Source organism: Cimex lectularius, unplaced genomic scaffold, assembly GCF_000648675.2.
Source record: "Cimex lectularius strain Harlan isolate CLEC.00 unplaced genomic scaffold, Clec_2.1 scaffold421, whole genome shotgun sequence".
NCBI lineage: Eukaryota > Metazoa > Arthropoda > Insecta > Hemiptera > Cimicidae > Cimex > Cimex lectularius.
In genome coordinates, this window is record NW_019392969.1 from 164,799 (window position 1) to 192,145 (window position 27,347).

The following is a 27,347-nucleotide window of genomic DNA, read 5'->3' on the forward strand; positions in this document are numbered from 1 at the left end:
GTTTGATGTCACGTGGTTGACAGTTGAAGTCGAAGTAACCATTCGGCCGAATAGGACTGGAAAATCCAACTTTATTTGGATCAGAAAGTGCTTCGGCCGTAGACGGCCCAACACGACCGAACGAATTTGTTCTAATGGACGCGTGCTCATTCGTTTCTTCGCTTTTGGATCATCCTACCTTAGGATCACTAAATTGCTTATAAACTTCAGAATTACTATCTGTAGAAAAATCTTATTTACATTGCAGAATTGATGGAGTGGAAATTTACGAAATGACCACCAGCAATGAAGAGGAAAAAATAAAATCGCTGCTGGTGGTCGTTTCGTTCCAAACTTTGCACCCTCGTAAAATGGTAAGGGTACAATTCTTCCCGACGGAGGGAACTCTCCATTGTGAGACACCAAGGTCTGTACTTAACGTACGTGTACTGGTTTCGCGATCACGATTAACAGAATGCAAAATTTCCTCATCTACACCAATTTGCTGATTGTCTTTCCTCGGTCTTCGAGTGAAAGAACCGGTTTCCCTCAGCCTCTGATGAAGTCGTTGGAAGGTGCGATCTGGTGGAACGTCTTGATGTGGAAATCGAGCATGGTATTATCTCCCTGCAGCAGTAGCATTACCGTTGCAGTAGCCGTGAATGAAATGCATATCAGCGAGGTGTACATTAGGAACAAAGATTTATTTTAAATCACCAAGCTGAGGATGTTGTCAGCTGATAACATAAAGCAAACTGATTGAATGGAAATATAAAGAACTGACACGAAACTCAAGAGCCTGCACCCCCGCCTTCATCGACGCTAGTTTTTTCAACAAGATGCAACATTTTTGGGCCTTCCAGAAGCGCAATCCAAAAAGTTGGGTATACCTCTGTAAGCTAATGGAATGGGGAACGTTTAAGGAAATTTGCAAAGCTCCAGATGATTGTAGTTATTAACCAATCCAACATTTTCAAAAAATTCCTAATTCCAACATTTTTGTTTTTGAATTTTTCGTGCAAAACTTTTCCATCAATTCCGCAATGTAAATAAGTTTTCTTAAGCAGATTTAACGTTCTTTCAGGTGGCACAAACCAGATTTCTACAGACAGTAATGCTGAAATTTATAAGCAATTTATTGGACCTAAGTCGAAAAACACCAAAACTTGAAATTACTTTTTTACCGTTGAGATTTGGGCAGGGTCGATAAGAAGTGTTTTTGTTTCATATGGTAAATAGAAACACCCGAAACTTTTGACACTTATCGCCAGTCACCCTTATGCCCACATGCGCAGGGTTAAGACTATCACTTCTCGCAATACACCGGCAATTCCAATTTTCGTAATTTACAGTAAATCACCGGCAGGCCTCGAGAATCATCCTCCTCGGGTGTTGGCAGTCCTGGGTCAAACCTCTGTCTTATTTGCAAAGATTGAGGTTGGGCTTCGGGTCAATATCTGGGGCCAATTCAGCACCCAACGCGTTCGATCCAAACCCATGCGAATTCACACTCATGCGAATTTATTCATCACTACTCATTCTAAAATATATTATTTTCTATTTACATGCCATCCACTCAATTAGACTAGTGGAGTGAGTACTGGATTTCCTCCATCACCCTCTACACATATTATATAACTAAACTGAGTACTGAACTGACTAACTGAGAGTCGATGGGGTGGATACTCAATATTCCGCCAACAGCCCTCTCACACTACGCATTCTCGCCAATAAATACATTCACATTCAACACTTGGTACACAAAACTATCGGTACTTTTCAGGGTGGGCCCAAACGAAACAAAGATTCTTTGAGGGTTTGTGGAAATTTCTGAACAAAAAGTTCCTATAAACAAAGGTCCTCAAATGAAGCCTTCTGTGAAAAAAACACGCAAAAACCTCCAAAAACCGTGTTTTTTAGGTTTTTTTTCAAGAATTACTCCAAAATGACTCCATTCTCAAAATACGTATCGAAAAAACCTATTCGAAGATTAAATTTTGAGTAGATTGAGACCAACCTCACGTTTTTACCTTATTCCGTTGCCGAGATATGATTTAAAAAAAAATATAATTACCATTTTTTTGAGAAAAACAAAATAAATTTTTAAAAACGTTTTTTCAGTGTAAAATGAGACCAACCTAATAGCCTTCCAAGCGATTTACTAACAAGTCAAAACTTTGAAAATTGGCCAAAAATAGTGGCTCCCGTGCCTATGAGTTGGCGTTGGACTCATTTAACCTAGAATTTAATTTCCTATAACGTTTATTTCGAAGTGTTAACACTGTAAAAAAGTTACAAAAAAGTGGTTATTATATAAAAAATCATATCTCGACAACGGATTAAGATAAAAACGTGCGGTTGCTCGAATTCTACCCAAAAGTTAATGCTCGAATAGGTTTTTATAAGTATTGGAGACATGGAGCCATTTAGGAGTAATCCTTGAAAAAACCTAAAAAACACGGTTTTTAGAGATTTTGAGTGTTTCTCTAGAAGGCTTCATTTGAAGACCTATATTCATAGGAACTTTTTTTCTTCAGCATGAAATTTCCTATATATCCTCAAAGTATTTTTGTTTCGTTTGAGCCCACCCTGTATACAATAAAACAACCCTTTTCTTCTAAAAATGGAAAATTAGACCCTGATTCTCGCTGCCGTGCTCAAGCACGATTATCATGACGAGTGGCGTTCCTCTCACGCTCTCTATGTAGAGCCAAGGAAATTGCACCCTTCAAGTAGGTAGGACACATCGAGCAACCTTCGTCTCGCAGCCTTTGTCCCAAATTCCGTGTGTCGTATGGTCTATCGTTAATCATGTGACGATGACTCTTCTTCTTTCCGAGGACCTATCGACAGTGATCTAGATAGGTGAATGCTTCTCAACCAAAACGACCCACCGTCGTTCCCATCTTGTTTTAATCATGTTTTTAATTGCATTTTTAGCGTCAGAGAGCCGGATCTCAATGGTTAAGTCAAGAGGTTGGTCCCGGCCTTAGACGCCTCCTCTGCCTTTTCATTGTCCTCCAGTCTGGGTACGCAGACAACAAAACAATTAGAAGAATCTTCCGTGCTACGTACTTGTTGACGCCAGCCATCTTATTTTAGAAATATGCTTTGTTTTGGATTAGTGTAATCTTTAATCCAACTCCCACGTTCCTTACAGCCCCAGTCCTGCTCTACTCCTAGGAAAGAAAGTGTCCTTACGCCTCTCTTTAATCTCATATATTTCTCTCCTTTATTAATTTAAAAAAGATCCAAAATCACGCGAATCTCCGCGAACCCTCTGTGCTTCTACATCGATCTCTTCCACCTGAAATCATCTCATATTCTGCGGAGAGGTCAGGGTATTCGGGCCCGAGCTCTCTACGCTTCGTGCAGCCGTCATCTGAAGGAAGGTGGTAAGTCCCTTATAAATCTCTCCCGTCATTTATTTTAATTTAGAATTTTTTTAAAATTTATTTGTTCTGCTATCTTCCTTGATGTCTCACAAGCTTTTGACAAGGTCTGGCACGAAGGACTCATCAATAAACTAAAAGGTATGCTACCAAAGCAATATGTCGATATTATCAGTTCCTACGTAACTGACAGACTGTTTAGAGTCAAACAAGAAGATCAATATTCAAAATTAAAAACAATAAATGCAGGAGTGCCACAAGGTAGCATTTTAGGTCCACTGCTTTACTTGTTATACACCAGTGATTTTCCGAAAATAGATGGAGTAAAAATTGCAACGTTTGCAGATGACACAGCGGTGATATCACTAGGATCGACTATCACCCACTCAACCAAAATCCTCCAAAATGCATGTAATAAGATACACGAATGGACAAAAAAATGGAAAATCAAGCTAAATCAACATAAATCAGTTCATCTAACCTTTACAAACAAAAAGGTGGACCATGTTCCGTCGCTCACAATCGACGGAACTACTATACCATACAGCAATACAGCTAAATATCTGGGAATGACCTTAGATGCCAAGCTGAGATGGAAAGAACACGTGAAGAAAAAAAGGACAGAAATAGGTTTAAGGTATAGACAGCTATACTGGTTGATAGGACGTGGCTCCAATCTTGCAATACAAAATAAAATATTATTATATAAACAAGTCATAAAGCCTATGTGGACATATGGTATTCAACTATGGGGTTGTACCAAACACAACAATATCAAAATCATACAAACACTCCAAAATAAAATCTTACATGGTCAATGCACCTTGGTACATAAGGAATAAGGACTTACATAGGGATCTTAATATCCCTGAAGTCACGGCGGAAATACAAAGATTTGCCGCCAAACACCAGGCTCGCCTCAGCCAGCACGAGAATGTGGAAGCGACCAAACTCTTACATAACCGAAACATGGTCAGAAGATTAAAAAGAACAAAGCCATATGAACTTGTGTAGTTAAAAGTGAATAGTGAAATGTAAATCTTATTGTACCAATGGGTTTATAAGAATGTAAACATTTATTTATTCTATAATATTATAGTAAAATTAATGGTTGGTCTAATAAGACCAGTTTTAATAAATAAATTAAATTTAAAAAAATTTATTTTATTAACATTTCATTAACATTTTCTTTTCATTATTATTTTTTTCTTTCTTTCCACGGCATTGGCCGTAACATACTTATTTTCCTATTTTCTAATTATAATCTTCCTGCAGGCTTTTGTAGCTTTTATAACTCGCCATGTTTGCCAAGCATCTCGTAAATCTACTTTTTAATAATAGTTTATATTTTTATTACACCTACCTCTTCTAATTGAGCGCTGGGCGAAGGAAATTCGTTGTTGATTATATTGGTTATATTCCTAACGGCATAGTTCGTGTCGGAGATAGTCTGGAAAAAATTCAATCGAATTAAGAAAAAATAAATAATTAATGATTGCATTGCAAGAGTTTCGTCTATACACACAACTATTCATTCATTAATATTTGATTAATTGATTAATTTGATCAGTTAACTTACGATCCCACATTGAAATCCTTCTTCTAGAATCGTCAGAAAATAGAAAATATCGTTTCAGTTTGTAAAAATAATAAAATATTCAATATAGTGAAATAAAATATGACGTTCTATCCGCATCTAACTTTCAATTTAAGGTAGTTAATATTTAAGAAGCGAGATCTGCAAATTAGAAGATATAGAAAGTAATGTTTTGTTTTATTTATCGGGGTCGTAGAGGTGACCGTACCTGAACCAGTTCGTTATAGTTACTCTTCTTTCTATATCTTACAATAACCCCGAGTTTCTCTTGGATATAATATTACATACATAAACAGACAAAAGAAAAAGTCAACTGTGCCGTTAAGTCGTTTCTTGCGTCTTCTTTATTGTACAATAAATTGGCCGTAGTCCCTCAAGGGTGTTTCTTAAAAGATCCTTATTTTTATGTAGTCTTTTCCTTTATAATTTTATCCTCTTGTTACTTAAAACATTTAACAAAAATAGATCGATAGTTCTTACCTCTCGAACGAACTGGGATAAAAGTCCGAAGAAACCTGGGCCTCTTCTCTTGAATATTTGTCTCTTTACTCCTTTTTTTCCTCCATTCTGAAATATAATATATGTTATAGAAGATAAAAGATTTTAAAAAAATGTGGTCATATAAAAATGCTAAATAATAATTATAAAACAAAATGAACAGACTGAAAAGAAAAAGTTCCTTATTGCGTGCTTTGACGTGGAAGTAAACTCAAAGAATATGTCTGTAAGGTATTGGTTGAAATAAAAAAGCCAATGTCACGAGCGGGATTCGAACCCACGACCTTCGGCTAAATACGCCGCTGCTCTTCCACTTGATCTATCGTTACTTCGATCCACTCGGACACCAACTTCCCATCTCAACCCACCTTTTGAATTTTCCCTCCTTTTTGCCATTTTTCGAATGTCATGTAATCTATTCGATTCTCGGATTCGATAAAATCTGAATTTATTATTATAATCTGTAAGTACCACATGGAAATGCCTGACGCTCTTCGAAGCAATTAGTCTTAATTACTTACTTTTCCAAGTAAAAAGTGTTTAATAATAATGATACGGTTTGTGAACTGATTTTCAACCTGAGAAAACCTTCAATATGAAAGTGTCATACTTACTTTCGGCAACTTCATTATTCTACTAAAGATAATTTTACAATAATAGTTTAAAATATTTAGTTTTTGAGGAATCCATTATACAACAAAAATAATATGAGATGAGAAAACTACTTAGGTGACTAAAATGTTACGTTTTCCAATTGATTAGAAATTATAAATAATATAAATTTTAATTTTTTAAATGTTCATGACAGGTACATTTAGAGTTGTGGTTGCTAATCTTTGCTAATAATAGAAAACGTGAATTGTCCGTACTGCTAAGACACCGGAACGGTTGAAGTTGGTAGGTGTTGGTTGGTTGGTCTGCGATCACTTTATTGGATTCTCGTTTGTATTTTAAAGTTAGCTCAAAAGCGGCTTTGAACACCTGAAGATGTGTTGACAAAAATCGCATGAGCGAAACGTAAGAAATCAACGAAAATAGACGGACCCAGTTAAGTGATCCTAATCGATTTAGTGAATCGATGAAGCTCTACTGAAAAAGACGAAATGGAAATTGTCTGAAAACAGGAGATCAAGCGGTCCATGACGATCGGAAACACACCAATAACCACATAACTCGGTAGCCTGGTCGTTTACGATAATTTTGGTCTCAGACACGTTTAGGCCTTTTGCCATAATTAGTGGTGAGATAGTGGTTTTTTCTTTAGTCGGGTGAGTTTCGTCATTTTGGATGTTTTACGTTTTTACATTTCTAGTTTTCATGCTTTATTTGCACGCCAATTTACAATAATATCAGGTCTATATTGTTGATGGTTCGGGTTTTGTATGAGGTGAATTGCGTAGTTTGATTTTTCCATTGCTGTTCCTAAATGCTTTAAACTTGTTTTGTATATTTTATTTTTCTCCCTGTCCGCCTGTTCGCATGTGCCTCGTGAGTTACTCTTGTGCGACGTTAAGTATCAGGAGTTTTCCAATTGTGTTTTTGTTCTTTTTTTTATGAGGGTTCGCAATAGCAGAGGTCATATAAACCATCAGGGTGCCAGTGTTTTTGAAAAAAAAAGCACATTTCTAAGTATGTCGGGTTTGAATGCAGGGCCGCTGGATTCGAACCCGGGGTCTTTTACCTTACAGTGATGAGCGCCGTGTCAACGCCTAAACCGTTGCGGCCACCGACGCCCCCCATTGTGTTTGTGGTCCTGAGTGCAGTTTTTATTCCTAAGTTATTGAAATTAATTGGTTAGTTGGTCTCTTTCCCTATGTATGTAAATGTGGTTTATCTAATATCTGTTTGGGAAGTGTCGTTCTGTTTCTCTATTGCCTTTTTTCTGCTTTATTGAGTTTGTTGTAGCTGTGTGTTTTATACAAGAGTTCGCAAAAGGAAAGGTCATATCAATCTCCGGGTGTTGGTGTTTTTGAAAAAAAATTGAAAGTATGTCGGGTTGTGCTCCAAAAACAATTAAATAGGAAAGGAACCAAACAATTCGGGCATACAACCATAATCAATAAAATCAGACACCCATTATTAAAAATGGGGACTGACTACATGATTCCGGAAACAATCTTCACAACTTCCTATAAAGTCTCAACAGACTATAAAGGAGAGAAAGAACACAGGAAAGCACCAGATACAATGATATGGTATACGGATGGCTCCAAAACAAACGAAGGAACCGGAGCAGGCGTTTTCTGTACAAGCCCAAAACATGAGCAATCAAACTCATTAGGGAAGTATACTTCGGTCTTTCAAGCAGAAATACATGCCATCAACGCTTGTGTCCTGGAAAATCTTAAAAGAGTTACACTGACAAAAAAATCCTCATAAGATCAGACAGCCAAGCAGCTATTAAAGCATTGGCATGTAAAAGAATTACATCAAAACTAGTCAGTGAATGTATCCAAAATCTCCAAAACCTGGGAAAACACAACAACCTGATGATATCTTGGGTGCCAGGGCACAGGGGAATTCTGGGTAACGAAGAAGCAGACAAACTGGCCAGAGCAAGACCATTCATAGGCCCCGAACCTATCCTTGGGATAACAAAAACAAACAGAATCCTCCATCGCAGAATGGATCCAAGCAAAACAAAGAGAGAAGTGGATAAACTCTAGCGGTGCTAGACATAGTAAACTTATGATGAAACAACCCTCACCAAAATTGGCAAAAACACTGCTACAATTGGAGAGGGCAAAACTCAGAGGAGTGGTGGGACTACTAACCGGTCATTGGTATCTGAGAAAACATCTACACAACATGGGTATATACAATGATGATCCCATTTGCAGATTATGTAATGAGGAGGAAGAAACAGCCACTCATATCATCTTCGAATGCGAAGCAACAGCTCAATGGAGGTTTAACCTAACGTACGAAAAAGACTCACGGAACCAAATTGCAGCAATAACAGTCAATGACCTGATACTTCTGAGAAGAAGGATTGAGTCTATTGACTAAACTAGGGAACTGGGAAGGTACAATAAGCCAGAAGGCTGCAGTGCCTGGGGAATATCCCAGTATCCTTTCCACCATACCATACCATACCGTGTCGGGTTGTAGGCGTCATCAGAACTTAGCATGAAGTTGAACACCGTATCAAAGCCGTAACCGTTGCGGCCACCGTGTAGCTGTTGTTTTGTGCTATGATTTTTTTTTAAATCTTGTTTTTTGTCTTTCAAGGTAGTGGTAAAGATTTTGTCTGGAGTGTATTTGAGTAGTGCCATGTTGCGTACGTTTGGGCGATTATTATTGATGTCTCTTGCAGTTGGTTTTCTTTATGTATCGACTTGAGCTTGTGATCGGTTTTTGTAGTAGCTAAGTCTAGGATGTTTATAATTCGTTGTGTACGATTTCGGCAGTGAATGTCGTGTTTTTATGTATGTTCATCCCTCTGTAGACTACAAGAGGAAATCTCACACTTTTACGATATGAATACTCAGAAAAGGTACACAAAAAAAGTTACGCCCTGTACAACGTGTAAATATGAAGCATCACAAATCGCTAACAGGTCGAAAAACAGGTTTATTTTCGTTAAAAATTGATAATTTCATAATATCGGAGTCATGTAAGCCCGCAGAGCACGTGCAGAAACCGTTCAGGCGATTTGTCGGCGGGACGTGAAAGGTCCCGAGGCCGTTCGGAAAGCAAAGAACAATTTTCTTCTAGTCAAATGCGGCGATTACAGACAAAACGGCAGGTAAATCAGGGATACCTTCCGACACGGCGATTACCGTCCCACCCGGGTTCCGGTCCCTTTACAGAGGACGTGCTGAAACATCAGACATTTCACCAAAAACAACACCTTCAGGACATGATCACCGAGGAGGAAGTCGTCTCGAGAACGTATTCCAACATTTCGATTTTTCAATAATCGCTATAATATAACTCGGTCTGTCTATCATTCTATTGTTAAAATTAACAATATCTCAACTAATGCCTTACATAAGGATTAATTAATTGAAAGATTTTATTTGGCCAATCGGACCTCGAAATCTAATGCATTTAAAATTAACATTTTTTTTTAAAATAAATGCTGTAAATTGTTGATTTTGTGAAACATAATGTGTTGTCATAATGATGTCCGTTTTGTGAACAGGAAGTAAGTTATATAAACTATATTTTATTGGGATTATCGACCATCTTTTTTTTACACATTTCTTTTCAACAACTTGCTAAGTTTCCTAGCTGAAAAAATAAGAAGTAAGGACATAAAGGAAAAAGAGAAAAGCCTTTGTTTAATCCACCTTTCATTAGCAAAAAACGTTGCACAAGCTCAGGGATGATTTATTAGGTTGATGTGCTAGGATTTCAGAGGGAAGCTTTTTTGAAATATTTATAGTCAATTTTTCGACCAACCGGATAGAACATTTCTTATTCACCAGATCCGGCAGTGTTTTAAATAAAAATTTTGATTCATTTGGACAATTTCTTCAAGAACAAAGTTTAGAGCAAAATAATATTGATTGGACTCAGCCATAGAAAACCCGTACTCCTACATTTTTTCGAATGAATCGATTGTGCTTTGTCATGTGACCAGGCGGCCATCATCTAACCACTAATATGATAAACACCGTTTGCCATACAGGGTGTCCCAGTTCCTTCTGACGAAACTCAGGGAATCGATTCTACTCTTTGTTTGGAGCAAAAAATGCTCAAGAGAAAATTTTCGAAAAGTTCTCTATTTTGAAGATATTCGTCAATTTAGGTTTTTTCAACTTTTCACTACCTTACCACATAAAAACGCTTACAACTTCCAAAATGTTGAGACTTCAACAAATCCAATTACACCATTTGAAAGAACGCTAAATTTGCTGTAAGATACTTCTTTGCAATAATCTGAATGACATAAAATGTTAGCCAATATCAGTTGGAACATGTCAAAATTTAAAATTTTGGTCATGATTGTACGTTCTACTGAGGTTACAAAAAAATACCTACAACTTGTCAAATTTTACAAAAACTTCTTCATCTAATATGCTTTACGTTGATATATCCAGGTTTTTAAATAACGTTCTAGTAGAGTTGAAAAATAACAATTGAATGTTCGAAAACGTGAGCTAAGGTAATTTTGAAGGGGGGCAGAAATAAACCAATTAGAACTCGCTTTGTAAAATAAAAATGACTCATCAGTAATCTCACAAAAACCATACCAGAAAGCTTCACACAATAAAATGCAATGGTTCTTCTTGTAGCAAGCACCTAACAACAATGGAAGAACTTTTCAGAGGAAATGCTCAAAGTTTTTCCCTCTTCTCGAAGGCATAACTGACTTTCTGAATTTCTACCCCCCTTCAAATTTACCTTAGCTCACGTTTTCGAACATTCAATTAATTTGTTGTAGTCTCAACATTTTGGAAGTTGTAAGCGTTTTTATGTGGTAAGGTAGTGAAAAGTTGAAAAAACCTAAATTGACGAATATCTTCAAAATAGAGAACTTTCCGAAAATTTTCTCCTGAGCATTTTTTGCTCCAAACGAAGAGTAGAATCGATTCCCTCAGTTTCGTCAGAAGGAACTGGGACGCCCTGTATATGATCCATTTTTCTTCATGATATTATGGGCCAAAATGGTTCTTTTATTTGATTTGAAAATGAAAAATGCAAGTGTAGTGACTTTTCAGGTTCTGACATTCATCCCTTTCATGGACACATGTAAATTTTTTTCTCTCTTCTTATAACACTCTTTAACTCTTTCGATTAATTTTAAGTTTCCAGAATCTGTTTTATTTGTAAGTCGTACTGCATGTTCTCAGACGGTTTAAAAAGTTTGTACGATATTGATGTTGATGCTGTTCCGTGGGCTTAGTTTCATAGGTCATGTCTTCACAGGTGAGACAACTTTCCTAATCAACGACGAATAGTTTTTTTAGAACAGCCTTAATCAAAAATTATTTGGAGATCGTGAGATGCGATCTGGTGTGGCGTAGCTTTTAGAAAATATTTTTTTTATTATGCCAACGTTTCGATCTTTATTGAGATCATCTTCAGGGCCTGGGATTTAAAAACATAGTTTAAATTTTACAAATGCATGTAGAATGTGGAGAAGATTTTTTATATGAGAAGTCGGCTTCTTTGAGGTATATCCCGACTTTCTTCCCCAACATAATTATACATAAAACAGCAATATCTCACTGGCACTGTGAACACGACACACAAGAATGACACATCTACACGGAAATCGAACACTTTGAACCTAAAATTTTCTAGCATTGTATAAATGAATTTTTTTTCTTGAATCTAAAATTTTCTAGCACTGTATAAATTCATTTTTTTAATATAAAATTTTCTAGCATTGTATAAATTCAGTTTTTTTATCTAAAAAATTTTCTAGCATTATATAAATTCATAATTTTTTCCACATCCTACGTCTTAAATTTGTAAAATTTAAACAATGTTTATAAATCCCAGGTCCTGAAGATGATCTCAATAAAGATCGAAACGTTTGCGTGATGTTTTTCTAAAACCGACGTCACACCAGACCGCATCTCACGATCTCCGAATAATCATTGACTAACGGTCACTAAAAACCACACATTTAATCAAAAACCCAAAAATTGAACTCGTCTTCTTGGAAATAACACAGTCTCAGTCGCAGATATTTTGCTAGAAACTCGTTAAATTTCTTTAAATGTTGTAATATAGGACATTTTATTTGGAACAACCCAATGATAAGCAATTTATTTAAATTTTATATCCATTTTTTTAAATTATGCATATAAATATGCTGCATATAAAATATACATTTATAATATATATATATNTTATCTAGTATTATTATATATTTATCTAACTATAACATAATTTAAATATGTTTAGTTAAAATCGTTGCTATGGTATAATTTATGCTAATGTTCATAATGCAAAATGCCAACCAAATCCAGGTTCATTCGGGAGCTATTTTCCTGAAATGGGACAAACGATATTTTATACAGTCGACTAAACCTTACGTTCGTGCTTCTAGGATTTGATTCTTACAGAGACTAATTTCGTAATTTCGTCCTTTCCTAGCGCCTTGGAAAGCACACGGAAGTATAATATATCATTGTGCAACCCTCTTTCCCGACAGTGGCCACTTTCCGACACGTCTTAAGCATGCCAATAAATTTTCACTCGTCAGAGAAGAACACGACTTCCAATCTTGGTAGTGCACATGTTCGCCGTATAAAAGAAGTTTAACGGTCGGATAGGAGGAAATGAGTGCCCGTCACTACTGCTGACATTAGCCTACTTCTGACTCGACGGTTTATTTTTATTTAGTTAAAGTCTACAACTCAGAAATATCAACATGGAAGCACGTTTGAAAATCATCGTATCGGGTGATTTTAACAGATTTGAATAAAATCTATCGACGGTCGAACGGAGAACGGCAGTCAGACAGACTGTCACCACAGATCTACCCCACATCCGGTTAATTTCTCTAAAACGGTTTTTAACCCGGTTTGTAATCAAATGAGTAGTTGGACCACAGGATTGCCAGTTTACAACCTCATCAATCCCACATGTGCAATATGGACTATTACGCTTTATAAATTATTGCCTGACCTTTTCCTTATACACAGATCGGTTAGTTTTGAACTTTACAAAACTTTAATGCATATTAGGTGAGATTTTATTAGTTTGAGTGCTGTTGGTAAGTGTTGAGGATTTTTTTTAATACATATTACAAATGTGATTTAAAAAAAAAATCACACGGACACAATGCCAGCGCTGCACCCGGAGGCCATATGCCATGACTAGGGCTGTGATTTATATGCAACAAAAACAGACAAAAATGCACATATATATGTAAATATATTTGGTAAAAATGCAATTTAAAGCTGAATATACGCAAAAACTACCTCAAATTAAAGCACATAATTATATTGAAAAGAGGAACAGTGGCGAGAGGAACAATGGCTAATACTAAAAACAAAAAACGCATTTAAAAAAAAAGTTAAATTTAAAAAATCCGTAGTCTCATCCATCGAAACCCAGATCGGTTCATTTTCGATGAAGTCACTGATTTTATGGAGTGTTTCATTGTATATAAGATCCAGGTGAGATGTCCTGAGGGTATTTTCGTGGGGAATGGTTTTCCCTGTGTATTTCTAAAAAAAAAAAAGAATTCAGGGTGGCTTAGTTTATGGATGGATGTGTCATTTCTAACTAAAGCACGACATAAATCGTATCGAACCCGGACTTTCCAGACCCAGCACTTGTGGCAGCTTGTGTCACAAAGGTTTGTTGAAACTTACTTCCTACCTTTGTTTTCCTTGAATTTTGTCGTCTTTATGTGCTATGCTACCAAAAACGTGTACCTGTTGGTACAGGTTTATCACAACAAACACAGTACAAAACGTCTGCTTCGCTCTTACAAGTCCCACTTGAAAACTCAAGCACATACTCTTGAACAAGATCTTTCGTCTTTGTGGGGACTTTCGGCATTTTAGGAGTAGTCAGTTCACAACACACAATAATGTTTTATGATGGAAAATGCATGAGGTACTGTGTAAAGCTGAGAAGTTTGATGGTAGGGAAAGAAGAGAACTGAGGTCGTAATATTTCCATGAATCCAATTAAACTATTTCAAGAGAACTTTACTGTGGTACAAACAGTATTCCTTCTCCACTTATTCCAAGAGAAGAAAAGGCGACCGAAAGTTGGCGGAAAGCGATGGAGCAGCAACTGACCAAACACAAACTCGTTCATTATGTGGAAACGGAAGAATGGAAGCTCAGTGCCAAATACCGATATGCGTGATATGTAAGAAAATATGCAATTACAATCCACTTATGCAAAATATGCATTTATGGCAATATATGCACAAATTTGCAAAATAAATATAACTTAAATTGATTTAAAATTTTTCAAAACATGTACAGTTTGTTAAAACTGGATGTTTTAGTTAACCAGGAAAAATATGTAAATTCATATATTTCACAGCCCTAGCCACGACCAACCAACTAATGCTGGCACTCAGTGTCAGGGATTATCGGGCAAGGAGTCCTTGAGGCCATCGTCGATTCAACTCTACTTCCTGTCCATTCTCGGGTCGACACCATTTCGATCCGTTCTCGACTTGGTTGCGACACAACTTGGATTCGATTCGTGCGACCTGCAGTGCACTGCAAAAATCGAGCTGGTTGCGGGTTAGTATCCCAGTGGCGTCGAACATAAAATTTTTACAGGAGGGGGAAAAACCATCCTGATTTGTACAATTACACTCTCCTTGGTTATTCCTGAAAGGACACAACGGTGAAGGCATGGTATGAGGGTTTTTAATTAGTTTTAGCAATTATTACAACGTTCTTGTACGCTTAATGATATATAGTTATAAAATTATTAGACCCTTCTGAATGAACAAAAAAGTAAATAAAGGTAATACATAATATACGAATATTTATATACATAAAGTGTATTCAATTATTTTTCTTCCGCGGCTTAATCAATAATTGATTGTATGGATGTACCCAATCTTTTCTTCGGCTCCTCTTCATTTGTCGGTACCAGTAGAGGTTTCACAGGTTCATTTGTCCTCCTCATTACTTGAACTACTCACTATCTTTCAAAAACCGTTTATGTGGTGGAAACCTCCTGGCAAAACACAAGTAGTCTGAATGACCGTTTGATCGGGACGAGGTTGGGTTGTAATCGCATCGTGTTCAAGTTACGTCGACCGTGTATAGAGGGCCTAAGTAAAGATTTCAGTTGTGAAACCTTCGGATTCGTGGCGGGTTGTCGGGATGAGAATGTGTGGAGAGGGCTCGAGCAGTTGATTTAAGATGGATCTAGAAACTTTTAGAATCGGGAAGTTCGTTGACAAAAGGAATGTTGAGGTCGTTGTGGATAGTGAGGTAAGTGACTTAATAAGGAGACGACAATTTTTCTGTGGACTTTTGATTGGAAGGATTGGCTGCGCTGGATGTTGGATGGCTAGGTAGAACCACAAGTTTCATTCCGTATGCCTAAAGAGGTTGAAGTAAAGTCGTTTATACGGTTAGTTTAGTGTTGACTTCAACATAAATTTCGGTCCTAGAAGTCTTCGTAGTAGTCCTACTCTTCTGTTGAGTTGTCTCTTAAGTTTTGTACGTGGATTCCATGTCAGTCTGCTCCAAGTCTGCAGTCCAAAGAATTTGACTTGAATGGATGTCGAGTTGAGGAAAATAACTCAAATCTCTTTGGCATAATGAGAACGGATTTTTGACAAATAAACAATTTTTAACTGTAAGGTTAGGTTAGTTTATTATAATAAAAATGTTCAAAAAAACAATCAGAAAGGAATGAACAAATAATTTGGAGAGAGTGAGATGCGGTCTGAGGTGACGTAGGTTTTAGAAAAACATTTTCTTTATCGTGCGAACGTTTCGATCTTTATTGAGATTATCTTCAGAGCTCAAAGTGTTTGTTTTCTGTGTAGATGTCATTCTTGTGGACACTCTTAACTCGACAGACAAGAATGACAGATCTACACAGAAAACAAACACTTTGAGCCCTGAAGATGATCTCAATAAAGATCGAAACGTTGGCACGACAAAGAAAATGTTTTTCTAGAACCTACGTCACACCAGACCGGACCTCACGATCTTCAAATAATCATTAACTAACGTTCACTAAACACACATTTTACAATATGTATTGTTTTGATATTATGATCGATTAATATGCCACGGGCTATGCCGGGATTCAAAACGGTCCACTAGTTTTAAAAAATAGTAAACGGTAAGTAAATCCATCAAAACTTCTTATCATAGGATATTTTAACTTAAATCTTTAAAATTTTTACCTGGTATGATGACACTTCATACGAGAGCTGGAGGAGGAGAAGAAGGCAAAGGATGAGTAACCAGCGGCAACCCATCTCTGAAACAAACAAAATTTCATTTTAAACAAATTATAAGAAAAAGTTTATTGCCTAATTTAAAGAAAAAAATTATTAAGTAAAAAAATGAAAAACAAATCAAAATGATTATTCAGAAATCGTGAGATGCGGTCGGGTGTGATGTAGGTTTCAGAAAAACATTTTCTTTATCGTTCCAACGTTTCGATCTTTATTAAGATCATCTTCAGGGCCTGGGATTTACAAACAATGTTTACATTTAACAAATACATTTAGGATGTGGAAAAGTGAATTTATACAATGCAAAATATATTTTATATTCAAACAAAGTATTTCTACTCACTCAAAGTGTTTGTCTTCTGTGTAACAGTGTATTGAATAACTATCGATTAACGGTCACTTATCTCTACACATAAAATAAGAAGGTTGATGTGCGCATCCACAAAAATATAATTTTGAATACTAGTGAAAAATTTAACGGGGATACTGTTGCGATTTTTAAATATTACTAAAAATGAAAAATTTAAAAAGGGTCATCATTAGCAGGGACACCGTGTAATTTCTGTGGATATTTTGATATCGCAGCACGAAATACCGAATTTGCAGGAATAGTGTAAATATAAACTAGAGAAAAAAAAGATCATTAAAAGAAGTTGGAAAACTCTCTGTGCTCATGATTTGAAAAAACAAATATGATTTCTAGGAAAGGACTGAGACTTTTGGGTGTGGGCTGACGGAAGAGAGAAGCAGGCGTTGTAGGCGATCAGCCTGGGGCTGGACTCCTTCGTTTTCATCTACTGTTTTCTGGGGCTCATGACCTTTGGCCCGACTCTTCTGCGATCCTCGGCCGTTGCATAAAACACAAATGAAATCCGATAACCTGCAGACGTGTTACGGCTGTCGCGTGGGTGGCCTCTTCCACCTTTCCAAACTGCATTTGTATTCAGGAAACGCCCTTCCTCCCCACAGTGTACACACCCTTCCGAATCGTTTTGTAAAATTGGTAGAGCCGTTACAAAAAGATCGAATATTCAAATTGTGCAAAACAAACCATATAATCCGGGTTTATCTTTTTTCCTCGTCTTAAATTTACACAAACGTATCTCTTTTAGACGGATTAGTACTTTCTCTTGATGGATGGAGTAAGTGAAAAAATTATATACGTTCTCCATGCACACATCTGACCCAAAATTGGAGCCGTTGCGCAAGTCGATCGGCAATCATGTCAATCTTTAGTATCTCTTATTAACATTACCCACATTCCAATCATCCATTTTTTGTAACATCCTAGTACTGAAGCTAATTCAATTTTTAAAATTGCAATTATAATACAAATATACACAAAGCAAATGTACTAGTTAGTACTATAGAGCAGTATTGGCTTGAAAAACGGTTGACCATTTTAGACCATCGTTAACCGGTGTTATTCGGAGATCATGAGCTGCGGTTTGGTGTGACGTAAGTTTTAGAAAAACATTTTCTTTATCGTGCCGACGTTTCGATCTTTATTGAGATCATCTTCAGGGCTCAAAGTGTTCGTTTTCCGTTCGTCCTTGTGTGTCGTGGGGCACTCTCAACACGCCACACAAGAATGACACATCTACACAGACACAAACACTTTGAGCCCTGAAGATGATCTCAATAAAGATCGAAACGTTGGCACGATAAAGAAAACGTTTTTCTAAAGCCTACGTCACACCAGACCGCACCTCACGATCTCCAAATAATCATTGGCTAACGGTCACTAAACACCACACAAAATAATGACAGAATCGTTCACGAAATACAAAAGTTTGCGTAACGAGAGCGTAAAATTTCGCGCAACAGGAATTGTAAATGAATAGACCTGAAATTTTCCCAATTTAAAATAGTACAATGGTAATACAAAAATAAAAACTATTTTTATTTTTGCTATTAATGGTTGGTCTAATAAGACCAGTTTTAATAAATAAATTTAATTAAAAAAAAAAAAAAATTTTTGCTTAAATAGTTGGCTACAGACGTAGAACCATAGATTTTATTTTTTTTTGTTTTGGTTTTACTAGTTCGGAACATTTGTCCCAGTCTTCTTGCCAATGTACCTTCTCTCTTCATTTATTCAGAAATCGTGAGATGCGGTCTGGAGTGACGTAAGTTTTAGAAAAACATTTACTTTATCGTGCCGACGTTTCGATCTTTACTGAGATCATCTTCAGGGTTCGAAGTGTTTGTTTTCTGCGTTATTGGGTCATTCTTGTGTGTCGTCAATTATGCAGAAAACAAACACTTTGAGCCCTGAAGATGATCTCAATAAAGATCGAGACGTTGGCACGATAAAGAAAATGTTTTTCTAAAACCTACATCACACCAGACCGCATCTCACGATCTCCGAATAATCATTAACTAACGGTCACTAAACACCATACACGTTAACCAGGGTGTTGCTCACTCATGGCCACAGTGTTACCTGTGATACCATCGTCAGCTGACCCGCTTATCGCTGGGCCACAGCTACTTTATTCTTCTGAGGCGAGGGTACGATGCTTTATTAATCAATTAGGACGAGGAAATGACGGAGTAGAACTGTACAAAGAACAAGACCTTGAAAGACTCGATAGTATATACATCATCTCTAGGATGAGTTCGTTGCTGCCTAAAAACATTTAGTTCATGTGTGTGCAAGTAATGTTATCCATTATGTATATCAGACGTTTGATAACCTGAGTGTACTGTCAGAAGAAAGTATGTTCCAGTTTAAATGTACAATAGTACCCTACGTTGATTTTCATTGGAATTGATTAAGCTGGACTGGATGAGGGATTTTTATGTTTAAGTGTGGATCTGTAAAGTGGGATTGTTCGATAATCTTGCTTCTCCAAACGGCAAGGTTCTCTGCAATGGATTTGTGAGCGGGAGGACGACGATCAGTGTTGGTCAAGAGCGAGATGTTGAGTCATAGAGAACCAACTTAATAGAAATGGATAAATGCAAAGGGCCCTTCAACTACATCCATATGAAAGAAGGATATGAATGACTTAAGGTTTAGGCAGGAGGAAGAAGTTGACTTTCCACTACAGACAGCGGTGTGATTCAGAATAGAACGCTTGAGACATAATGGCAGACACTCGGTCAGTACTTTAACTCTAGAATATTAGAGATGGTGCCCAAAACAAAATAGATTCATGTTCGAGTAGTGATGAAACTTTTTTATAAGAATGAGGTGCAGTGATGTTTAGGTATTTCAAAAACTTATCGAGAACCAAGGACGAAAAGAAAGGAAAACATATTTATATTTTATTCCTGGTCGAGGGAAAACTAGAAACAAGATTGTCGGTTAGAATGAATTCAGAATAAACTCAGCGATTTGCTTACTTCAGGAAGGATAAATTCGCAGTTCACATGAAAAACAGTCGATTTCATATCTGACACTGCCTTAGAAAAACGTACAATTTTTGAATTGAAATGACGAAAACTCGCATTACTCAACTTGCACTAATTGTGCTAGTCCATTTCCATCTAGATTATATAACTCTACGGTTCGCTAAACGCTCAATTGCGGTTTTACATCTGTCCACTGGAAATCTCCGTTTTTCAGGAATTCTTTGTGTGGTTTTTTTTACAATTATGGTTTCTAAGATCGTTAAGTTTACTATAAAGTTATTAATTGATGAAAGTAAAATGTTTATCATTTGGAAAACCTAAGTCTGCCTATACGTCTAAGTAATTAAGCTTAAAAGTAACGAGAGAGCTAAGCTTAATTTTCGGTACTGAATCCGTTTTCAACCTTAAGTGAATGATTGTATGTAAACAGCCAGTGCTTTATGCTTCCAGGCGTGAATTAATGAATGGTAATGACGCTGAAACAGTGTTGGATACGCTCTTTACCTTTTGATATAGCAAAGCAAATTAACGTAACAATGGAATCCAAAACAGAACTTTTGCCGCTTGGATAATCGAGAATTGCTTTATCATTCCATCTATAAGTTTAATTAGATTCTTAATGAAATTCTCAATAAGACTCATTCTTTTATTTTCAAAAGCTTTTAGATGTAGGACCGTTATAGTATTACTGATGAACGTTTTAATTAGTTGTCTGAATAATATCGAACACTACCTATAAAAAGTGGGACAAGTATGATAATTTTGAAATAAAAGTATGAAAAGATGATTCTATTCTGACTGATTAGGTATAAAAATTTCCTATTTCTTTATTGTATCGACAAATATGTATATACATTTTCAATATTGAACTTTATTTTATGCGTACTAATTTGTGTGTGTGTGTGTGTGTGTGTGTGTGTGGTGTGTGTTTGTGGGTGTGGGTGTGTGTTTGTGAGAGAGGGAGAGAGAGAGAGAGAGAGAGAGAGAGAGAGAGAGAGAGAGAGAGAGAGAGGTATATAGGATTTAACCAAGCTATTCACAGCTGAGAAAACAAGATTCTTAGAACATATCTTGTGTAGGTTTATCAATTTTTAATGAGGATAATAATTAATAGTTGAAAAAAATAGCTATTGAAGTTATCATAGTAATTTGCACATTTTTAATTTTACATTAAATTTACACATTATTTCACATTATTTAGTAAAACAGGTTCTTTTTATCATTCGTCTTATGTAAGGTCTTGGTTAAGATAAAAAAAAGTCAGTGTCACGATCGGGATTCGAAACTTGAGCCATCCTGACTTCGATCCTCTCGGACACCAACAACCCACCTCAAACCTACAACCGTTCGAATTTTCCCTCTTTTTGCCATTTTCAAATGTTAGTGAAGTGATACTTCTTTTATTTATTAAATATTAATCCATTTATGTTTTAGTGGTCAATTCACCAAGTTACTTCTTTCAATTAATTATTCTTTTTATGTAAAGTCTTGGTTGAGATAAAGTGGTAGAGCAGCGGCGTATTTACCCGAAGGTCGTGGGTTCGAGTCCCGCTCGTGACACTGACGTTTTTATCTCAACCAAGACCTTACATAAAAAGAATAATTAATTGATAGAAGTAACTTGGTCAATTGGCCACAAAACATAAATGATTTAATGTTCTTTTTATCGTTAGAATGTTTCTACTATGTTCTTAGTCTACACAAAGCCACCACTGAAGATTTCAAAAAACCAAGATAGTCCAAAATGGCCGGAAATTATCCCGCAGACCTAGAGAAAATAATGTCATATTTTGATTTGCAACTTGGTACTCCAACTTTGTGAGAACATTTTAGCTTTATGTCTTATCAGTATAACACAGTGCGCTATGTTTGTTTGTTTCTTCTGGTAAAATAAAATTATTTTTTATCTTCGTTAAATGTATGTAGTATTTAAAGATTGTTTTTCTTGTAAGATGAGTAATAGTAGTTCAAAATTGAAAAAAAAACGACTGATAAGAACGAAGAGGCCACCTACATAACTCGAAAAGAGCTTAGAGGTGAGGGTAAAATAATAATTCTGGCGAAGGAGACGCCGTTCTCTTCCTCCATAATTTAGGGTAGAGATTGTCCCTGGTGCGCGTTTATCAACGGCTTACTGATTGCGACTTTTAATAAATGTCGGAGAGTGAAAGGAGAGCCCTTTGGCTCAGACAGTTATCTCTTCGTGCCGACCATTGTTCCGGATCTCGCGGGGCGGCCGAGCCTCCTTTTGCACACCGGAGGGCCTCGTTGTAAGAATGCGTAGTAAGATGGCGATCCGCCCGAGGAAGGGACGACCGTCGTTGTCCGCCGTGGATCGTGAAAGTCGTTTATTCAGATCGTGCGCTGATTTGTACCAAGACCAATTGCATTTTGTTATAGCGAGCCATCGGGGCCAATTTAAATCATTTGTCCATGTAAACAAAAAACAGTGATGACTTATAGAAACATCCATGCAAAACACATCTAAAGAAAAGGAAAATCAGTTTTTCCTGTTGTGAAGTTCAAAAAGGTCAGGTGAAATGAACAATACTACCAATATGCAAATCAACTATGGACTCTTACAGTATGCTGAAACGACAACTTTTAAACGGTCGTGTAAAGAATTTAAATACTAACAAGGCTTTCTTCCTACATTAAAAGTGGTTCGAATTTCAAATTGGAAATGTACTAAAGTTCAATAGCATTCATGCCTTGCTTAATAAAACTAACAAAAACTCTCTTTCACTTGATGAATTGTATGTAAGGATGCAATAAATACATCATGTAGTCGGTGTTTCTACAATTTTAATAGGGTAACCACAACAATAAAATTTCTCAACTATTGCATATTTTGAGATTTCTTCTTAGGTCATCTGCAGTATGGTGTTCCCGATCATCCTGGTCCGCCAATCCTCGCTGGTTTGTAACACGCGTTTCGGTAGTTGACATTCTTTTAGTGATGGAGGATTCCTTAGGAGAGAACACAATAAGACTTTTTAAAGTGTTTTTTTATGTGTTCTCATGGAGGACCGCGGTAGCGAGTGGTCAGCGTGATAGACTCTCGGCTCGTGAGTTCCATTCCCACCGTCACCACTTTTCTCACGCAACCCTTCCTCCCAACTATATGTGATGAAATAATCAACAGTACTTTGGCTAATTTGCATAAGGCCATAAAAACAAAAAATTTGTTCTCATGCGATGCAGAAATTCAAGAATCAAGTAAATACGTTTGGTTCCAATAAATAAGTTAACAGCTTATCATCAGGCTCTTTTATTGCTTTTAAGAACTCTTTCTTGATGATTCTCCTCAGTAAATGTTCTTTCGGATTCCCCTTTAAAATGACTACTCACTTTATATGTTAGCCATTTTTTCCACTATTCCCTATATTTCGTCGGGTGAAATTTTTTGCAAGAGTTGAGCCAGACAAAAATAAAACATTAAGTATATTTACTTGTGAGTGGGCGTAGGATGGGTTAGGTTTGAGTTAGATTAAAGTTTTAAAAGGTAGGTTAGGGAGGATTATGTTAGTTATTACTAGGTTAAATTTTACCACGGACCTTTCTCAGGAATAAAAACGTAAGGCAGTTTTTCGACGTAACAATATATATTTCTATCAGCTATGAAAAATTAGTGCCAGATTCCAATAGATTTTTCTTTACTTCATTCAACGGGTTTTGTTTTTAAATCTTGTCAAACTTCGGTACACGTTTTGTACACGTTTTTATGGTTAAAGAGTATACAACAATAATAAAGTTTGCCTACCATTGCCTGTACGCAAATGCATTTTGAAGTTTAAAATGTAGCCGACTGGTTAGCGTATCTGACTTTCCGCTCGTAGACACAGCGGTCGTGGGTTCGATTCCCACCGTCGCCACTGGAATTTTTGACCCGTTCCAATCTCTCCAAAAATGTGGTATAAGTACTGCAATATGGAATCTGGTTAATATGTTAAGAATAAAGCCATTAAAAAAATGAAGCTGAGCAAAAGCTATTAATTTTTCCAAAAATAAATATAATGTGGATATTAATTTGTAATTATCGCAGATTGAGGTTTTGATCCTAAAATTGTAGATTTAAATTATTGACCATTGATTTCAGTGTATATTCCTTTTCTTCATTAACTGGAATTTTATTAATCGTACTACATTTTGAAGGTTGGTTCCTTTGTAAGAAAGAAAAGAACATTTCATATGAGCCATATTTGCTATAATTAATTATTAAAATGAATTATTCTTTTTATCTAAGGTTTTTGGTTTAGATGAAAAATTAGTGCCACGAGCGGTTGTAGGTTGAGACGAGGAGTTGGTGGCACTAATTTTTAACTAAAACTAAAAAAAAACCTAAAAAAAAGAGTAATTAATATGGTCGATTATACTAAGCATGGATTAATTTAATAATTAAAAGAAGTAATTACTTCACTAACAGCTCCCTGTGGCCACTTAATAAGCCGCTGAGAATCGAATCCTGATGACACATTTGAAAATATGGCAAAAAATGGAAAATTCAAACGATTGTAAGTTGAAATGAGTAGTTGGTGTCTTGGCGAGAGCTGTGGCGTATTGAGCCGAAGGTCGTGTGTTCGAGTCCCGCTCGTGACACTGACTTTTTCATCTCAACCAAGACCTTACATAAAAAGAATAATTAATTGGAATTTCATGTAAGACTTAATTTAAAAAACCTCATTTCACGTTAAAAGAACTACAATTTTGTAAATAAATCGTTTATTGGCCTTATTGTTCACCCCCTATTTTAATGTTACTCTTTTCGACAGTAACAATCGGTCCAGTCATGTTACTATTGAACATTCATCTCTTAACATAAAAGTCAAAAGAATTGGAACAATTAAAGCTTTTATGGCAAAGAATGATATAATATTTAAGTCAATATGCAATGAATAACCCCTCAAACACGAACACTTCGCATTTTAACAGTTGCTCTATTGTTGCCGTTCGACGTGAGAACGATTCTCACTTCCTATTCACCAATTATTATTCAAACATTCTGTCCGTAACGTTCATTTCAGAGAAAGTTCATTTATTTCAATGGAGCCTCCGTGCAATGTAATAAAATCCCTATGACAAATATAAATTCTTCGTTGGAGCTTCTGCAGGAGAATGTCCTGTTGATCACGTCCTTAGTTGCTGAGCCGGAATGAAAGAGTTTGAAAGATGATTTCAGTAATTCAAGTCGCTTCAGAAGCTCCTTTCATTTCTGATATCTGTTACCGACATCTTCCAATACCTATTAATAGTTAATTAGATTATTTGCTGTCGTAATTGAATTAAACGTGTTACTCAGCGTGTTTCTTACTTCGAAGGTTGGCAACAGCAGAGGTCAAATCAATACGTACGGGCGTCGGTGTTTGTGAATTAAAAATCCGATTTGTAGTAGTGTATGTCGTGTTCGAATGCAATGTCGCTGGATTCGAACCCGGGACCTTACCCTTGCGCTTTACAATAATGAGCACCGCCTTAACCGTTGCGGCCACCGACCCCCTGTTACTGTTATTAAGACCAATTTTATCATGATTTTCATATGCTAAATTTGTTAAGTGTTCATGACAATTGTCGATGTTAGAATCTGTAGATACATGTTGACTGATCGACTGGTCCGTTTACTAACGCTGATTTACTTTTCTCTGAAACGAATTTTTGGTTTCATGCATTTTCAGTGAGAAAGAGTTCTAGACCAAAATATACCAAACTAAATTAAGAGAGTGTACGAACTATTTCGTTTTTATGTTTGTGCTATCACAATTGTTACCAGATCCCTCAGGCCGTGCTAGTGTTAAGTGCCTTCAAAGCACCGTGCTTGCTTTCTCGAAACCTCTAGATTTTTGTTGGAGCGTCTATCTTTAAATATGGATTTAAACAACAATTTGCTATGTTGGTTTATATAAATAATTAGTATAAATAAATATTAGCTCAGAACTAGCATATTGTTTGTTATAATGGATGTAGTAATGTAAAAATTCTTTTCAAAATCATTATACTGTACTTAAAAATATGATTTTCCTTCTTTGGAGCATATTCTGGAATTTTACGCTCTGGAGTTTTGACCGCAAAACCTGCCATAAACATTTTGTAGGACTATTTTTTTTTCAAAAAGGAATTTTTGATGTTTCAAATAAATAATAAGTAAGTTTATATATTAGGATAATTACCAGGAGAAACAATGCTTTCCAATTGTGACATCACTTCGGCAAAAGTCAAGTCCGGTGACCGGAGACGTGATCAGACCTCCGATAAGTCCTCGGTTGTGCAATACGAAATCAGCACATCTAATTGTTTCATAAGCCCCCTGGCAGGAAGACAGAAAATAAATAGCAAGGCCTAAATGATGAAGTACAGTGACTTTGTTATTTTGACTTGTTCGATGATCTTATCAAAAAATGAATAGACCATGCCCTACCTATGTAAATACACTGCAATAGTACCAATAGAAGATTGGTTTTACTATTGCCGAACGTATTTAATAGAACAATTAACAGTTAAGTACATTTTGTGGCGACAAGAATTAGCGGAATTCCGCATCTAAGAAACTGCGTCATGAATGAGACATCGACAGATCATGGTGATGAATAGTGTACTTAATACTTGATGATATACCACGATAATACTTGACAGTATTAATTAATTTTGTCTCATCTATCACACAAGTTACAACAATTTTGTATAACGAAATTTTGCAAATACTAATTATAAATTATTAATTTCTTATTGAGTTTAGAACATGATTCTATTTTCATCTCTCAAATCGATCTCCATGTTTTCCATATATTTTGCCTGGTCTCAATGACCCGTTCTCATTCTTCATCCAGTTTCTTCCGGATTCGGAATTTGCTAATTTCCGTTGCCGGAAGATTTTCTTAACCTATTTATAACCTGAATAATAATGCCCTGATCCGGCAATGACAACACCCCACTTTGTATGTAGCATCACGATCAAGCAACGTGTTAGCCCATTATGTTCTTCTTAATTCAATATCATGACATGGTCATGTTTTAGTTTTATTGTTTACATTAGTTTTGATTAAATTAAAAACTTTGATAGGAAAACGACAGACAAAGAGGAGGAAGGTCGAAGGTAAGACCAATTAAACTATGCCATGCACGATTGCTAATGAACAATGGGACAAAGTCGGACTTTCGAGCCGGCCCAATTTTAATTTCATCTCTGGTCAGACAAAGAACCAGTCTCTTCCTCAATTGTTACACGAGCGCTTCCAATTTTTGTACCGTCATCCTTAGCTTTCTCATAAATCACAATGCTGCAGTTTGAAATCGCTTCGGACAATAATATTATGGAAGCGATAATCATTAAGGGGTTGATAAAGATGGATAGCATAAGATGTTGTTTTTATAGTTGATGAAGGATCAGGGTTGTGTTCTACAATATTTTACAATTATTATAAGTACAGAGCCCTGAGGAAGAACCAATGAATGGTCAAATGTTTGACTTGTACCAATCAAATGACCTGTCGATCGCTGGCCCTCAGGATCTTACGCTTAGAAAAGTTACCCTCCTCAATTAAGGATAGGTTGGTAGATGTGTTCAATTGAAGGGTGCAATTCCTTGGCTCCTATAGAGCGCGTGTAGGAATGCAACCAGATATGAGAATTGTGCTTGATATGTTGAGTATGTAGATCCTCTGTT

The 27,347-nt window shown here is 36.3% G+C and overlaps 1 protein-coding gene across 1 annotated transcript in view; it reads right to left on the reverse strand.

Annotated features, from left to right (window-relative positions):
• LOC106662044 overlaps nucleotides 1-25,900 on the reverse strand; it is a 33,083-nt gene extending 7,183 nt beyond the window's left edge. Inside the window, exons 1-4 of the mRNA XM_024229530.1 lie at nucleotides 25,855-25,900; nucleotides 16,277-16,353; nucleotides 5,449-5,535; nucleotides 4,735-4,821 (exon numbers count right to left, since the gene is read on the reverse strand). Coding sequence (XP_024085298.1) covers nucleotides 4,735-4,821; nucleotides 5,449-5,535; nucleotides 16,277-16,353; nucleotides 25,855-25,885 — 282 coding nt within the window. The 5' untranslated portion in view covers nucleotides 25,886-25,900. The remainder of the gene's footprint in view (nucleotides 1-4,734; nucleotides 4,822-5,448; nucleotides 5,536-16,276; nucleotides 16,354-25,854) is intronic.
• Between the last annotated feature and the right edge of the window lie 1,447 nt (nucleotides 25,901-27,347).